Here is a 16,754-nt window from a genome sequence, read left to right on the forward strand (position 1 = left end):
TAATTGTTATACTGTTTCAATACATGAATGGTGTGATCGTTTAGTGTTTCATTCCCTCGATTGATAGACATTCGCTCTGCACCTTAAGGTCCTACGGAAATTCTGACAGGACATTGAAAGTTCTAACTGCAGATAGTTATTCTTCATGTGAACCGACAATTCTAGCAAACTTGCCACCCCGCTTCCTTGGTAGTCCTAATCAAGATCCCTAGTTTCAATAAGCAATTTCGCCAGTACAAAAGGCACCAATGTTTCTTATTATGCACCTTTGCCTTGAGGAGTCCAATGACGGAGCTTAATGAGCAGACACCACTTCAATTCAAGAACACAAATGAGAATTTTGTGTGTTTAACTTGATAAGCTAGTTTGTTGTAAAAAGAAGATATCAATTCGATCAGCCCATGTTGGATAAGATGGTTTTGCAAAACGATAAAAAAATACTAGCATGACATTGACTTTTACTTTCTTTTGGCTGCTAAATCAGCAAAAAAATCAAAGAGGTTTCCCCCCGTCCAAACTTTTTATTGAAAAAGCCAAGGCACAACAGTCCAACCACATAAAATGTTAAGCAGCTCTCAAACACAACCAGAAATTAGCTGCAGCAAAAATTTATTACAAGCAATCACTTAGCCGCAATAGTGTTCTGAATGATACAAAGAACCTAATCAATACCAAGCTATCCTAAGGAGACAGTCAAGTAGCTGAAGACACTTGAGGAGTAACATTGCTTGAGTACCGACGCATATCACCTTCCATGAACGAACCAGAGCCCCCACTACGGCGAGGACGCACTTCACAATTCACCATCTTCGCCCCTGGACAAAGTCATTTCACAAAAGCCATAAGCCCACAAGGTGGCGGTGGAGAAAATATTAATCACTTTAGCATTTTTTCACTGCTTCCAAAAGAAAGCAAGCTCAGGAAAGGTACATGGTACATGGAGAGCTACTATCTCAGCTATGATAATCCAAGTGTTCTTAGCAACAATGCAATCGAAAAACAAGTGTTGAATGGTTTATGTATCATTACAAAAGACAAAAGTCAGATCATCTACATGTCTACGTATGGCCAAATTATCTCGTGTAAGGCTCTTATTATTGACAATAAGCCAAAGGAACACATGTAGGTTTGGAGGAACATTAATTTTCTAGATGCAATCTTTCAAATCAGATGGAATCCCACCAAAGTTAACTAGATTATAATAAGATCTAAAATAATATATCCTAGAAGTTTCAAGCATCCACACGGGAGAATCACTATGATTAGTAAGCATCACAGCTTTTAAAGTATTCAAAAGATCAAACCATTTGGTCATATGGGAGGTGTCAATACATCTTCTCAAGGTCAATTTCAAAATGGAGCCATCCCAAACCTGAGCAACCGAAACATCTTGTTGTTGACATATAGAAAATAAATCCCAGTATTGGGTTTTGAGAGAACAATCCCCCAGCCATAAGTCATGGCAAAAAGAAATGCACTACCATTTCCTACTTTCCATCCATAAAATGGTTTTGCGGCAGCAAAAGCCCAGGAAATGATTTTCCAAAACGGAGATCCATTTTCAGGTTTTTCCCAAAGAATGTTAGGCTTGTCAGTGTTATATTTGAAGCTCAAAAGTTCCTTCCAATCTATAGATCTATCATCCAAAAACCTTTTACTCCAAGAGGCTAACATAGCCAAGTTATATTCCCTAAGATTGGGGACCCCCATACCTCCAAAATCTTTCTTTCTAGAGATAAGACCCCAATTACCAAGATGGTATTTGTGCTCATCACCTATATTGCCCTAGGAAAATGTGCCATTTGAGAAGTGATAGCATCAATTGCCCACTTTGGAAATTTCATGGTAGACATCAAATATGAAGGAATGCTAGCAATACAAGTGGTGCGTAAAATAACCTTGCTTCTATAGTATAGATTCCTACCCAACCAGCCAGGAATGTTTTTTATAATCCTATCAACTATAGGTTGAATGTCCTCGCTCCTCAACTTTTTATAGTGAAGGGGGACACCTAAATACTTGAAAAGGAAAGAACCAATCTAACAACCAAAACCCTGGGCAAAACAATTTGCCAACTCATCCTCAACATTAATAATAAGAAGATCACTCTTTTGGAAATTAATATTGATCCCAGATAAGTTATCAAAACAAGAAAGAATCCATTTCAAATTCCTAGCCTTATCAATAGAGGCCTCTAAGAAAAGTCAAGTATCATCTGCATATTGCATACTAACTACACCTCCTGGAATGACATGTGGAAGAAGACCAGAGATCAAGTTGTGGTTTACAACCTTGATAACATCTTAGTAAATACATCAGCAACTAAGTTGAAAAGGCCCAATAGTATCATTGATTTTAACACAAAAGGAACTCTGAGTTAAGGTGCTACAAGCACAACATATGCATTTACTGCCAAAACCTGTAGAAGTGAGCATTTCCACAAGGAAACTCCAGCTCACCCTGTCATAGGCTTTTTCATAGTCTAACTTTAGGACCAACCCACTTACACCAGATCTATGAATTTCATGGACGACCTCATGAGCCATAACAATACTCTCCAAAATGAATCTCCCTTTGACGAAAGCAATTTGATTGTAGGAAATAAGTTTGTCACAAATAGAGGAAACCCTAGTGGTAGCAGCTTTTGTAAGAATCTTAATAGCACAATTGTTAAGGCTAATGGGGCGAATTTGTTTCATTTCCTTGGATTTTGGCTCTTTAGGGATTAATGTAATAATAGCAAAGTTCAGTCGATGAATATCTAGATTATCGGCCTCAAAATCTCTAACCATCCACATAAAGTCGTGCTTAATAAGATCCCAGAAAGTTTGATCGAAAAGAAAAGACAAGCCATCAGGACCTGGGGCACCTAGTTTCTCACATTGCCTGCTAAATCTGGAATCGCTCTAGGTTGCTAAGGCTATCATATCAAGATATATAACAAGGCCATAAAAGAAAAATATAGCTGCAGATACTTGTGTGGGAGGGTAGCTACATCTTCACTTGTAGAACACTGAATTCAGTAGCAATGATTTTACTCCCAGAGTTTACAAGATAGTAGTACCAAATTTAGCTAAGAAAAGTATAGGTGATATACCTCAAAATCTATTTATGATACATTCTGAGCCTCACCAAATTGTTACCTTACCAAAAGGAATGTATGTGGAGGTTGTTTTATCTAAAAAGAAGAATGTAGCAGGAGATGAGATTGTAACTTCTAAGATGTTGAAGAAATAACTGACCGACTTTCCTAATTTCTAGATATATTTGTGAAACGATGCAATCAAGAAAAGTATAAAGATAACATATACTCCCAATAGCCTAGTTGCATCACAAAGATGTTTTCCTAACAAGGCACACAAACATGAGAAGTAACGCCAAGAAAAATCAAACTAATCTCATCTAGTGCAATTGTCTACTAGTACAAAGAACATTAGTGATAGATATTGCTAGGACCAATATGCCTCTTAACAATCACACTACGAACCTTTCTATTAAAACAAATGACGTGCACCTGCAAAAAGGTTACACTACATACCATTTTCTACATAGGACAGCCAGGTATTTCATGTCTCATATTTTATGTATGAACATGATGAACAACAGAACTTATGTAACCTTGCTAAGGCCATCTCCAATAGTGACTGGCAAATTTCCTCGCACATTCGTACGCGGACAGGGGGTCCAATGCAGGAGGCCTCCATCCAATCATAACCGCATACATTTCAACAACTATTGGTACAAATAGACAAAATTTGTTCAAACCGGGAGGATTTCAAAAAAGTTCGGATACAATTTACTTAAACAGACGATATTTTGACCGTTTTACTAAAAACTATAAAAAAAACTAAACACTATAACGGAGGACCTCCTCGTAAGCGTGGTCGCCCTGTCCAGTCGCACTGTTGTCGCCATCCATGCCATCGTCATCGTCGCCGCCATCGTCATCGTTGCCGCCATCGTCCTCGTCCCTCCAGCGGCGCAAGGATGCTAGAGGGCCGCGGCAGCCTTGTCCGGTGGCTGCTTGACGCTCGTGGAAGAGCCGCTCAGCCTCCTGTTGTGCAGTGCTAAGGGCCGCCTTGGCCACTGCCGAAGGCGCCTTGACGGCGCCCCTTCCCCTGCCAGCATTGGCATAGCAGTCGCTAAGCGATCACTCCTCGCCGATCTTGGCGAGCTCGCCGTCGAGGCGGCGGCGGCTGGCAGCTGTCTCCGTGGTGGCAAACGCCAAGCGGCGACCGGCATTGCGCTGGTCGTACCTCGCCTACTGTCATGCCACACGTTCCACCTCAGATACCATTGCCCGAGAGCCGGAGGCACCGCCGTAACCACCTCCTCTGAGGTAGTGGAGGATGCGGCCACGTGCCTTGGCGATGGTGGGTGGCAGGTCTTCATATATCAGGTGGCAGTGGCGTCATGGTAGCGAGGATGGCCCGTCGATGTGCGCGTAGCGGCTGTGCGGCAGGGGCGACGCCGACTCGTCCTTCACGCGTGAATGCACTGAGGCCACACTGGCTCCTGCTTCATGCAGCCGCTGATGTGGAGGCCATGATTGCGCACCATCCCCGTCGGCTCGTCCTTCCCCTGCCAGGGTGGGGATGCCGGCTCCGCTTAACGCGGACGCACGGCGGGGATGGTGGCTCCTCCTTCACGTGCGCCGGGCCCATTTGACAGAGCGAATGCTCTGTCATGATCTCCATCTAACGAGCGTATTCTTCGTCCGTCAGAGCCGCCTCTGAGAGGAGATGGGGTCGTTGCTATGGCTGGTCCTCCTCGTCGTCAGAGATGACTATATCCTCCTTGCGGGAGGAGCCCGACGCCATGGATGCAGATGGTCCCATTGAGCGAGGGCGATGGCGCCATGATCCGCCTAAAGAGGAACTTCCACTGGCACCGACTACCAGCATGGAGAACCAGGACATCTGCATCGCCGCTGGGCTCGAAGAGGAGGAAGGGCTTCATGAGGTGACAATGAGGGGGAGAAGGATGGTGCGGTTCTTAAGGAGGGGGATGCAGATCTATGTGATGTAGGTGCATGGCTTAATAGCCGCATCCAGCCCAGCCACAGGGGCGGTCAGTCCGCTTTAGTGCGACGCAGTGGCCAGAGTTGGTTTCTTCGAACGCGGTATCTACACTGAAGCGGCGACGCCCAAGAGGTCAAGCACGTCTATGTCGTCTGCTCGTCCCATCAAATCACGGGCATCAATGCCAGCAATTGCATGCTCTGGGCCAGCATGAATGCGGTGCGACAAGCGGCTTGGCGCATAGGATGGAAAGTGCGGGAGGAAAGGTGAGGGGTTTGGGTGGGCCAGGGTGGTCCGGAAGTTCGCAACCCCCCCCCCCCCCCCCCCCGCCACCCCATGTTTGTCTCTGGTTTGCGGGAGAAAGTGCGTCCAGACCGCCCTACATATCGATATAGGCCCGCTTTGGATCGCACAACACATCCGGACAGCACGGTACGAACATATGCGGGTGGTTTGAGGGTCAGCGTTGGGGATGCCCTAACAAAAGTAAAATGAGAAATAAGTTAATTAGTTCCCATTTGACAATGTAGAAATCTTACTGATTGCCCACAAGATATCTCAAGCTATTTGGATATATATAAAAGTTGTTACATTCTCATATGATAATTGTAGCTATTCTTTGAGGGAATCTTTGGCAAATTATTCCTCTTTCTTGAAGAGAACTTTAAAATATCCTATAGGCATTTAAAATATGCATAAAGTAGGAGTATGGTTGCTAGTATGTTCAAAGATAGGAGTATGATTGACAATTCTCAACAGAACCTCGCCATGTTGATTTATTCTTTTTTTAGATGACTAAATTGGATCACAATGCCCACTCCTGCGGCCCTCCCCCACCCACCTCGCTCGCAGCTGACGCCGATGCACCCACTGCCGCACTACCTAGCCACTCTCATGCCTCGCCCGGCTGGATACACATGCTCACCGCCTCCCCTGCATGCGTTGCCTGGTGCAGAGGTGCCCCGGATGCCGCTCCCGATTCTGTTCCAGGATGTCCCGGAGATGCTATGACGAATTGGATCAATGCGCCGGTGACACTGGAGGCCACGAGGCCACAGTGTTGGAGAGAACGAGCGATGAGCATCTGCGACGGTGCGTTCTCATGGACTCGGTGCGTTAGGGAATGGAAAGAAGAAGAGCAGGCGATGGAGGAGACTACAGATCCAATCACGAGATCCAAGCGATTAAGGAATGTCCTCGTATGCAACACCAAGCGAACCAGGAGCTGCTGAACCTTGCTCACCGGATTTACTTCGAGGGGACTAGAGAGGAGAAGCCCAGGATGCCACATCCAACTGCTCCGCCAATTGCCTTCGTCGATTGGGCTAAGCAGGAAGCAAAGTCAGGGGTCATGCAGCACAGCGTGAGATGGGAGTGTCTCACAGGGCTGATGCCCACCAGGGTCCCGTTAGAGCCAGAAGAGGTGGATCCATGGTCGTTTCTGTCGCCGACACTAGCAACAGATTGAGTTTTGGGTTAAGTTTGCTTGTGATTGCTAGTGAATCCCATACGGAGGTGCTCGATGTTGAAGACAGGGGTCAATTTGCTAGTCCTGACCAGAGATTGACGAGGCATAAGGGGACGGAAATTGCGATGAGGCAAATCCCAATATCTCCACGTCCGCACTATCAGGATAGGGAATGGGTTACGCTTCAAAAGCATCAGATGATTAGCAGGCCGATGGAGAATGGAGACAGCGGCACCGGACATAATTTCTATCATGTGCATCTGTTGACGACATATATTCAGCAGAGAGTGATTGGGGGAGTACCCCCAATGATCTCAATACGCATGATTCTAGGCTACTCCACCTACCATCGCCACCAGAATGTGAGCACGGAGCTGCGAAATCCGGATTGAATCATAGAGGAGGAGCTGATCGAGGATCAAATTCGGAGGATGATGGTCACCATGAGACTGCAAAGTAGAGGTTTAGGCTCAGTGCAGAAATTGGAGACTCAGATTTTGGTTGAGGCATCAGAGATGGAAACAACATTGATGGCCTCGGGCAAATATAATGCAAAGGTGCTTGCCTGGGCACTAGTGCCACGAGAATCACTGAGGCGGAGCAGAAGAGTGAAATGGGAATCGTTCTGGAGACTGCAGCCGCTAGAGACCCGTGCTTTGGCGATAGACATCTCCTCTTCCCTTCCGTGATTGATCTCAGTTCCACCCTCGCGAGGATGGAGGGGAACCCAGAATCTACTGAAAAATTCCAGCAATTGGCGCATCTTAATGGACATAGCAACGACACCCTGCTGGTCATGGAGTCGTCTGGAGGGTTTAGGTTTCTGCAGAGGAACAAGCCCGCCAAGATTCAAACTAAGAAAGTTGTTGACGTTGACGCCATGTCGCCCCTCTCTTGTCGGGCGACCATGGTGACGAGGCAGAAGCTTTGTAAAGTTAGTTGTGACCGGGATTTAAAAAAGTGCCTAGTGTGTGATCAACCTAGGGTTCCCCCTTCCTACACACCCCCAACAAATCCGTCGTCGCCACCAGCGACCAGGAGAAGATGGCGGATGGAGGCCGGGGCAGTGGTCATGGAAGGAACAAAGGAGGGAGGGCGAGAACTCTAGTGGTTGATAGCAAGAGCAACAGCAGATGCATCAAGGTATGGGGCCGCCGCCGCAATCATTCTTTGGGTATGGTTTCCAAGGCCCTCCGCTTCCATGGGTTTTTCCTTGCCAATTTCCCGGCCCCTTCCCTCAGCAACAATGGGGAGGAGCTCAAGAGTAGTGGTATGGTCCTACCCCACAGATGCAAGGGCACTTCGCAAGCAACCAGGTAACCGGGGGGCGGAGTGGAAATCAGTCGAAAGGTCAGCAAAAAAGAAGCAAGAAGCACGTCAGAAGAATCTCCAAGCAAATCCAGGGTTGATGGCGTATGCTGCTGTGACGTGCTTCAATTGTGGGGAGTCAGGGCATCACAAAGATAAGTGTGATAAGCCCAAATGTTGCTTTATCTGCAAAATGGTCACCCACAAGGTTGATTACTGTCCTATGAGTAAGAAACCTCACTCTTCAGCAAGATTTGTAGGGAGTGCTGCATGAGGTTTAGGTTTCTATCATCTGGATGCCCGAGATGTGAATGCACAACATATCGGCTGTTTGAAGAAAGTCGGAATTGTCTTTGTGGAGGCTGGTGAGATCACCAAACAAGAGTTTCTAAAGAATTTGTAGGCATCTAAAAGACCAACTCACATGGCCCATCAACACCCTAGAGAATGGACTTTCCTGGTCAAATTCCCTCCCGAGATAAATGTTGAACAAGTAGTTGGATACCCATGTTTTGGTTGGACAAAAGAGAATACCATTATCAAATTTGAGGTCTGGTTAGGTAATGTAGCTGCAGAGGATGAGCTTCAAGTGGGTGTGGCTCAAGCTCAGGAAGCTTAACCCAAAGTGGTGTGAGTGGTCTCTCCTGGATCAAATCACTTTCACCTTTGGGGTGCTAATTGATGTGTACTGGCGGCAGAATTTCTAAAGCTTCTATGAGACAGTTAGAGTCAAGATTTCCTGGAAGGATTATAACAAGATTCCTGGAGAGAGTGTGTTTGGGATCAATGGGAAGCTATATAATATGTTAATTGAAGTAGAGCCACCAAATGTTGATGATAATGTGGCTGTCCAAGACCCTCCAACTGCTAGCACCCAAGTCTCTATGGAAACTGAGAAAGGAGATGATCTATCTGCCGAGGAGGTTGGATCTCACAAAAGTTTCAAAAATAGCTCAGAAACTGGCTCTGTCACAAGTGCTACATCAAGGAATTCCTCTCACAGCCTTTGCCAGAATGACATAGAGCCCCCTACCCCAACTTCACTTCTCAAGTCTCAGGTTCTAGAAAGTCTGCGGAATAACAGAGCAAGGGCACTGTACCTCCTCCTAGGCAACGATGGTGAGATACCTGATGGTTGTGGGTGATTGGGGGAAATGGAATCCTTGGACGATGATGAGCTAAATTATGAGGAGGATTGGGATGAACCTTAGGGGGGCAGCAGGATGAATTGCCTCAAGACATTAGGGGAGAAAATGCTAAAATGTCACAAGGGAAGTATGAGGTTGAATTCCCAACTCTTTCAACCAAAACTACTGACAAAGCAAAGAGTTGGGGCCCAATACAAGCTCCTTGGATGAGTGCCAAGAATGCTGGAGACACCAGGACTATTCTTCAAAAAGCCCAACAATTCAAAGATGTTCAGAACATGGAGGTCCAGAAAGATCCTGGTAAGAATCCCATGCATTTTTTTCCTTTTTAACAACCCTTCCTTTATTTCTACAACATCCAAAATTGGTGTGGATGTACAGATGGCTACAATTATAATGTTGCAAACCATGAGGGCATTATTGCCTCTAAATCTTTGACTTCTGATAGAACGGTTGGTTCTTATGCATATTTCACAACACCCACAAGAACTGCTAATAGTCATTATGCCAATGAAGTAGATGATAGTAGCTCGGGTATTAATTCTAATAGGAGTTGTAGTATTTGGTTTGTAAAAACAAACTGGGCAAGCACCCTAAGACTAAGTTGTTATCATGAATGTCGTGTTCTGGAATGTTAAAGGGATTGCTGCCCCGGGTAGGAAATCCTTGATAATTGATACTATCAACAAAAAACATGCTTCTGTTTTAGGTTTTTAGGAGACAAAAAGGGTAGAGCTCTCTGACTCTTACGTGAAATATCTAGTTGCTAGTAGAAACTTTTCATGGCACCACCTTCCATCTAAAGGCTTCGCTGGTGGCATCCTGATGAGTGGATGGGGATGCCTTTGATGTAGTCTCCTGGTCATGTCTAGATTTTTCAGTTAGTTGTGCGGAAACTAAGTAGTGATGTTCCTTTTAGAGTCACTACTGCATATGGTCACCCTATGAACATGGGAAAGAGGCTTTTATCTCTGAACTGCATTCCTTGTTCATTGAAACCCAGTTGCCTACTATAATAGGGGGACTTCAATCTTGTTAGGTGTGTTAAATAGAAAAGTAATGGAGCTATCAATCATAAGTGGAGTGATAACTTCAATGCTTGGATTGAGATCTGGAGCCTACTAGACATCAAACTCTGTAGTAGAAAATCCAATTGGGCAAGCAATCAGGTTGACCTGATTATGTCCACTATTGATGAGTTATTTTCTAATACTGAACTCGATAAAAAATCCACTAGCAGTTTGTAGAGCAATACCTAGGTGTGGCAGTGACCATGCCCCCATTATTGCGGACTCTCGAGTGAACCAAACTCCTAAGAGTAGCAGTTATAAGATGGAAAAATGGTGGCTACTAACAAAAGGTTTCTCTGACCTGGCAGACAGAATTTGGAATGGACCCACCTCTGCGTCCTCTTTTATAGCAAGAATCATCATTTATACTGGGAATGCCTTCCTCGACCAAAAGAGAAAGAGTTGAAGATAACAAAGGAAAGTGGGTGGATACAAAACCAGTTCATATCACTTGTCTTTCTGGTCTTTTAGAGTCTCGTCGAATACTAGTAAATGCGTTTGAAGAGAAATAGAAGCACTAGAGAGCTCAAGTTCACTTCATTCATCACAAGATGCAAATTATAATCAAAATGAAGCTAATGAGGAAGAAATGACTTCTACTTAAACTTAAATAGTGAAATACGAACCAACACATAAAGTAATAACCAGATAGATTGGATGATAATTTGACAAGAAACATTAGGAAGCTCATGAAAATCATTGAAGGCTGGAGCTCCAATGAAGAAGCCAAACTTTGGAGATATAAAAAATCATTTTGGATGAATATGATAAATTAGACATTAAGGCAGAGACTGTGAACCTCTCTCAAGCTGAATTCTCCAGATTCAGATTCATTCATCCTGAACTGTAGACAACTTGGCTTCAAGATAAATTCAACGCCAAGAAAAGGTCTACGGACAGGGATGTTAAAGAGGGTGATAGAAATATTGCTTACTTCCATGTAGTAGCCAACCAGAGGAGGAAATTTTTTATCCATTCCCTGGATGGCCCTAATGGCCCTATCACTGGCACAAAATGTTATAGATAGCTAGCAATTTCTATAAGGACCTTTTCAAATTAGAGGAGAGGAAAGGATTTCAGTTAAATTTTGGCTTCTTCTCTGAAGATGAAAAGGTCAAGCCTAAAGAAAATGAGCTGTTAGAGGCTCCTTTCTCAGAAGATGAGATTAAAAAGGCAGTCTTCGACTCTTATTCTATTGAAGCCCCAGGCCCTGATGGAATACCTTTTTTCTTCTATCAGCATTTCTGAGGCTTGGTCAAGAAGTACCTTATAGCTATGTTTACAGAGTTCCATAATTGTGATTTTGACATTTTTAGGTTAAATTTTGTCATGTTGACCTTGATTCCAAAAGAAGCTCATGCCTCTTCTATGAAGAAATTCAGACCAATTTGCTTACTAAATTGTAGCTTTAAGATTTTTTTACTAAGGTACTCACTAACAGATTGGCCAAAGTTCTTCAAAGATTCATAGCTAGTAATCAATCTGACTTTCTTAAATGTACATATATATATAGGTAAATTGTTTGGGGCACCTAGGTGCCTGGGCACCTTGATTGTTTTGGAAACCGTCCTATATTTAATTTGTTTCCTAACTATTCTTCATGCAAGACTTTCCCTGCTTATGTTTTATTTGTTTTTTTCTAATTATTAGGCATGCAAGACTTGCCATACAATAAAACGTCATAATATTGATTTTGTTAGAATTGATACAGGTATCTAATACGCGTATGTTTGTTCCCCAACTATCTAATACAGGTATCTAATACCTACCAATGAAATTATGGACATACATAGGTATGTATATATTCAATAATTTATTTTTAAACTATTACATTTATTTGTTTCCCAATTATCTAAAATGGGTATCTTATACTTACTAACAAAAGTATGTACATACGCGGGTATGTATATACCCAAGAATTTGTTATTTGACTAATTGCATTTTATTTTTGTTTCCTAACTATCCAATACCTACTGAAGAAAATATTGTAATACCCGGTCGACGTATATACCTCAAGTGGAAATACCCAATGTATCTGCACACTTATATACCCGGTTGTGTAAAAAACATCTTGGAAAATATTGTACATACCCAGTCTACGTGACATATATCTAAAGTAAAACATGGCTATGTATATATCCGGCTACGTGACATATGGGTATCTAATATATAACCAACATATTTCGAATACAAAACATACCCAAGATATTTTGGGTTATGTACGTATATACCTAGTGATTTATTCAACGTATGACCTCCGTTATATGCAAAAGGATGCACGTGCGATGAGACATGCATGGACTTAAAATATGGGCTACTTATTACTGATTTTCTCTATCCTATCTAATCTGGGAAGGTATTAAGTGTCCATATCAAGCAATAATTCTTTCCTAATAAGATTTACCCATCAATGCTAATACTAATTACACGCGCACAGATCTTAGTGTCATCCAATGGTTTTTAAGCGAGGTGCCCAGGCACCTAGGTGTCCCATATATATATATATATATATATATATATATATATATATATATATATATATATTAGAGAGTGTGGTTACTGCTCATGAAGTGCTACATTTTATTCATTCTAGCAAGAGACAATGGTTGGTCCTTAAGCTAGATTATAAAAAAACCTTTGATAAGGTCAATCCTGAATTACTTAGACAAGGGGACCCTCTGTTTCTCAGGGTTAGAGGTTTGGGGAGGGGGGATGGCTCCACTGGATCCATCAAATCACCCATGGGGGTCTATAGGGGTCAAACTTAACAACATTTAAAGCAACTTCTTTATAACTGGCAAAGGACTTAGACAAGGGGACCCTCTGTCCTCTCTCCTTTTTAATCTTGTAATTGATGTTCTTACTAAGATGTTGATTAAAGTTGCAGACCACCAATTGATTGAAGGGCTCTCGCCTGAGGTCTGCCCTGGAGGCATCATCTGCCTCTAGTATGCTGATGATACCATTTTCTTCCTAGATAAAGATATTAATCATGCTACGAATCTGAAGATAGTTTTAAATTGTTTTGAACAAGTATCTGGGATGAGAATCAACTGTAGTAAGAGTGAGTTGATCCCCATTAATATAGATAATGGAGAATTCAAGGGTTTTTTAGATGTGCTGGGATGCACTAGGGGTGCTTTCCCAATTAAATACCTACAAATTCCCCTCCACCATGACAAACTAAGGAGGGAGGACATTCAGCCTCTTATTGATAAGATAATGAAAAGATTGTTGGGTGGAGAGGGAAGTTACTCTCTTACAAAGGCAGACTTGTTCTCATACAAGTCTGTCTGGCTAGCATCCCTGTCTACTTGCTCTCCTTCTTCAAATTTAAAAAATGGGCAATTGACTTGATCAATTCTCAAATGGCCAACTGTTTGTGGAATAATTTTGAGGGCCATAGGAAGCTACATTTAGCAAACTAGAGGCTTGTGTGCGTGAAAAAAAAAGTTTGGTGGCCTAGGGATACCAAACCTTCAGGATGTGAACCTTTGCCTACTAGGGTCTTAGATCAAAAGATAGTATGAGGGGAAAGGGAAACCTTGGAGATAAATAGTAGATCAAAAGTACATGTCTGGTAAGCCCAACTTATTAGTCCATAACTCTAATCTAAACACTTCCACATTTTGGAAAGGGGTCAGATCCATCATTGAGGCCCTCAAGTTTGGACACAGATGAAAAGCGGGGAAAGGGGATAATATCAGGTTTTGGGAAGACACCTGGTAGTGGTACTTCCCCACTAGCTATGCAATTCTGACCTATTTATGCAATTTGCAATGAACAGAAAAGTGCATCTGTGAAGCATGGGATGGTACAACCCTCAAGCTTTCCTTTAGGAGCAATTTTAGAATTAAGCACATGGAGCAGTGGTATCAGCTGGTAGAAATTGCTAGCAACATAGTTTTTAATGATGACCCTGACTCCCTTGTATGGCAATTAGAAAACAAAGGGGTATACTCTTTCAGCTCATTGTACCATGTGATTAACTTTAGAGGAGTGCATCCAGTGTTTGTTCCTGATGTGTGGAACCTTAATGTACACCCCCCCCCCCCCCCCCCGCGCGCGCCCCATTCATGTTTTTCTCTGGTTGCTTTCTCATAATAAGTTGATGACCATAGACAATTCAAGGAAAAGGCACATTATCAAGCCCCTTGACTATGTTTTCTATGCAGGAGTGAAAACAATCTCTCACTTGTTCTTTGATTGTGTAGTGGTTACAAGTATCTGGTCTTTTATCAGTGATTTGTTCAATACCCCTATCGGGACTAATTTTGAATCCGTGGCTAGGTATTTTATTTCTAATAAGAAGAATTCTACTTTGGATACCATTAGTTCAGCTATCCTCTGGTGTACGTGGAAATATAGGAACTCTATTATTTTTAACATTGTTTCAATATCTGTTACTCATGTGTGGAGACTAATACTCAAAACTATCAAATTCTGGGCGGTCCTATCTCCAAAGAAAAGCAGAACGAGGTTGGAGGACTTCTTGAGCTCCCTCACAAACTTCACTCAGTAGCCATTGAGGATCTTGAGTGGCTAATGTCAAGGGAGATCACAAAGTGGGTCGTCTCTGACCACTGGAGTAAGTTTAGGATCTCGGGTGAGAGTGACAACTTCAAATCTCCAATCAAGAAGCGAGGCCCAGGGAACAAGAGTGCAACAAATAGCCTGGTGTCAACCATTTCTGCATGCTGGTCTCCATGAGCTACTATGGCGCCGTCGTTGAAGTTTCGGAAGGCTGGCGAAGTGGTCATGATGTGATGCGGCCGTTGTGTGTTGCCCCACTTTCCGGCCTGCGTGCCAAACTATCATAGAACTCTATTGTTTTCTTTCAATCTTCATTTGTTGAACTGCTCCTCTCAGTGAGCTGATTTGTATACGACTATGTTGGTTTCATTCTGGTAATGAAGCCGGGGAGAAGCCTCCCTATTCATCTAAAAAAACTACCATGGCAAGGCAACAGTTCATAACTTAATGATAAATAAAGCTTAGTACGTAATTAAACGTGATCTTAGTCAACCAACCTTGATCCGAGGGCTTACCGGCTTAGTCACCTTGTTGTGTACCAACCAAAGAACGAGGCCACGCCATGATGTAGGGATAGGAAACACCACGAAAGATGCGACCAAGCTTGTTCAGCGCCGCCGTTTCCACGCAGAAGGATAGGAGCCAGAGATCCGAATGATCATGGGGCAACACCCCACAATAAGCAGAGAAGTACACAAAGCCACCAATAATCGCCCTAACACTCACTTGAAATTGAACATTATCCTGCCTGAATCCACATCGAACGATTCCAGCTATCTCCTGCAACGGGAGTGACTTGTCCAACATCCACCTCTCGACGCCATCATCATCGGCTCTCCGGATCCAAACGGCAAGCACGGATTCAAATGTCAGTGGCCCCAAAGGTGCGCAGACCACACAGAGTCTTCCATCCTTGGTCTCACCAGCCGTCAATACCTCATGCCCTCTCATGCGCGGCGGCTTATCCATCCGAGAGAATTGCATTGTAGCAGTGTTAAGCACGCGCGCATCCGTCATCCCATTGGTCCAATAGATGCAGCCATTAACCATCTTACCATTGCCAGGCCAGAACCCGTCGATGTCCGCCCATGGGAAAATCTGCCAGTTGCTGGTGTCCGATGATAAGACCATGGCGCGCGCCCCATGTTCGCTGTGCCAGACGCACACGACGCGGTACGGCAAGGAGTCTTCTTCTTTTTCGGCGAGGATGTAGTAATCAGAATACTGGCGCTCGCAGTCCTTGGAGTGCTCCTGGCGGGGAGGCAGGGGGAAGAGATCCAGTGTCCGCGCGAGCGGGTTGTAGACGGCGATCTGCTGAGTGCTCCAGTTGTCGAGAACAACGAATCCGTCACGGCAGTCATCGATCGACCACTCGGGGACAGGATCCTCGGGGACGGGATCCTCGTCGTCGTCTTCGAAGCCGAAGATGGCATCCATGTCGTCGTCTTCGGGTGCGGGAGCGGGGACAGGAACGGACACGCCACCCTCGCTGTCTTCGGGGGCGGAGACGGGTGCAGGAATGGACACGGCGCCGTCGTCTTCGGGGACCGGGAGGCGGGTGAGGAAGAAATCGCCGCCGCGTACCGCCGCCGCGATGTCCGGGTCGGAGCGGCTGCGGAGAGGCACGAAAGTACGGATGGTGGTGTCTTGGGTGGTGAGGAAGTGGCCTAGGAGCGGGGGTGGGTGGAGCGCACGGAACCGGCGGCGGAAAGCGGGCGACGAACGGACGGCGTCCAGGAAGGTGTGGCAGCTGAGGGCGGCGCGGACGAGGCTCGGGAGAGAGGGGAGGCAGAGGAAGATCTCGCGCAGGGTGTCTAGGTCGAGGGCGCTTATGGTCGTCGGGGGGAGTGGTGTGGGTTTCTTCGCCGCCGCCGGCTGCTGCGGCGAGACCATGGCGCACCCGCACACAGGTTGGAATTAGGGTTTCATTTCAGCGAACGGGAGGGCAGTGACTATGGTGTGGGCTCTGACGGCCCAACATGCAAGAAAACGTGCCATTATCCCTTAAAATAAACGTGACATTATCTGACTAAAAACCAATGTTTTTTTTTCTTTTATTTTGCGGGTAGACTGAAACCAATGTTGTCAAAAATAAACTAACGCTCATAAGCACTGGGACTCGCAGTCACTATGGTGCCTCTACAACACTAAACGATGTAGTACAAGAGCATCCTCAACAAGTCTCACTTCTCCTATAGAAAAACAG

The 16,754-nt window shown here is 44.5% G+C and overlaps 1 protein-coding gene across 3 annotated transcripts; it reads right to left on the reverse strand.

Annotated features, from left to right (window-relative positions):
• Nucleotides 1-488: 488 nt before the first annotated feature.
• Nucleotides 489-16,511, reverse strand: LOC120976358 (uncharacterized). 3 transcript variants are annotated; one of them, XR_006671597.2, is made up of 3 exons: nt 15,064-16,511; nt 3,098-3,178; nt 489-815 (listed from the first exon to the last, which is right to left on the reverse strand). XR_006671597.2 is itself a non-coding variant. In XM_040403250.3 (2 exons), the coding sequence occupies exon 1, from the start codon at nt 16,439-16,441 to the stop codon at nt 15,068-15,070; it is 1,374 nt and encodes a 457-aa protein (XP_040259184.1). In that variant the 5' UTR covers nt 16,442-16,511; the 3' UTR covers nt 489-815; nt 15,046-15,067. The 3 variants fall into 3 exon arrangements, 2 of the variants coding, with proteins under 2 accessions (XP_040259184.1, XP_040259183.1); XM_040403250.3 differs by lacking the exon at nt 3,098-3,178 and having other exon boundaries at nt 15,046-16,511; XM_040403249.3 differs by lacking the exon at nt 3,098-3,178 and having other exon boundaries at nt 15,064-16,509.
• Nucleotides 16,512-16,754: the final 243 nt, after the last annotated feature.

This window comes from Aegilops tauschii, chromosome 3, assembly GCF_002575655.3.
Source record: "Aegilops tauschii subsp. strangulata cultivar AL8/78 chromosome 3, Aet v6.0, whole genome shotgun sequence".
In the NCBI taxonomy this organism is placed as follows: Eukaryota; Viridiplantae; Streptophyta; class Magnoliopsida; order Poales; family Poaceae; genus Aegilops; species Aegilops tauschii.

What these genes read in the sequence shown, in the direction of transcription:
- LOC120976358 (XM_040403250.3), bottom strand. Translation starts at nt 16,441, where the DNA reads ATGGTCTCGCCGCAGCAGCCGGCGGCGGCGAAGAAACCCACACCACTC.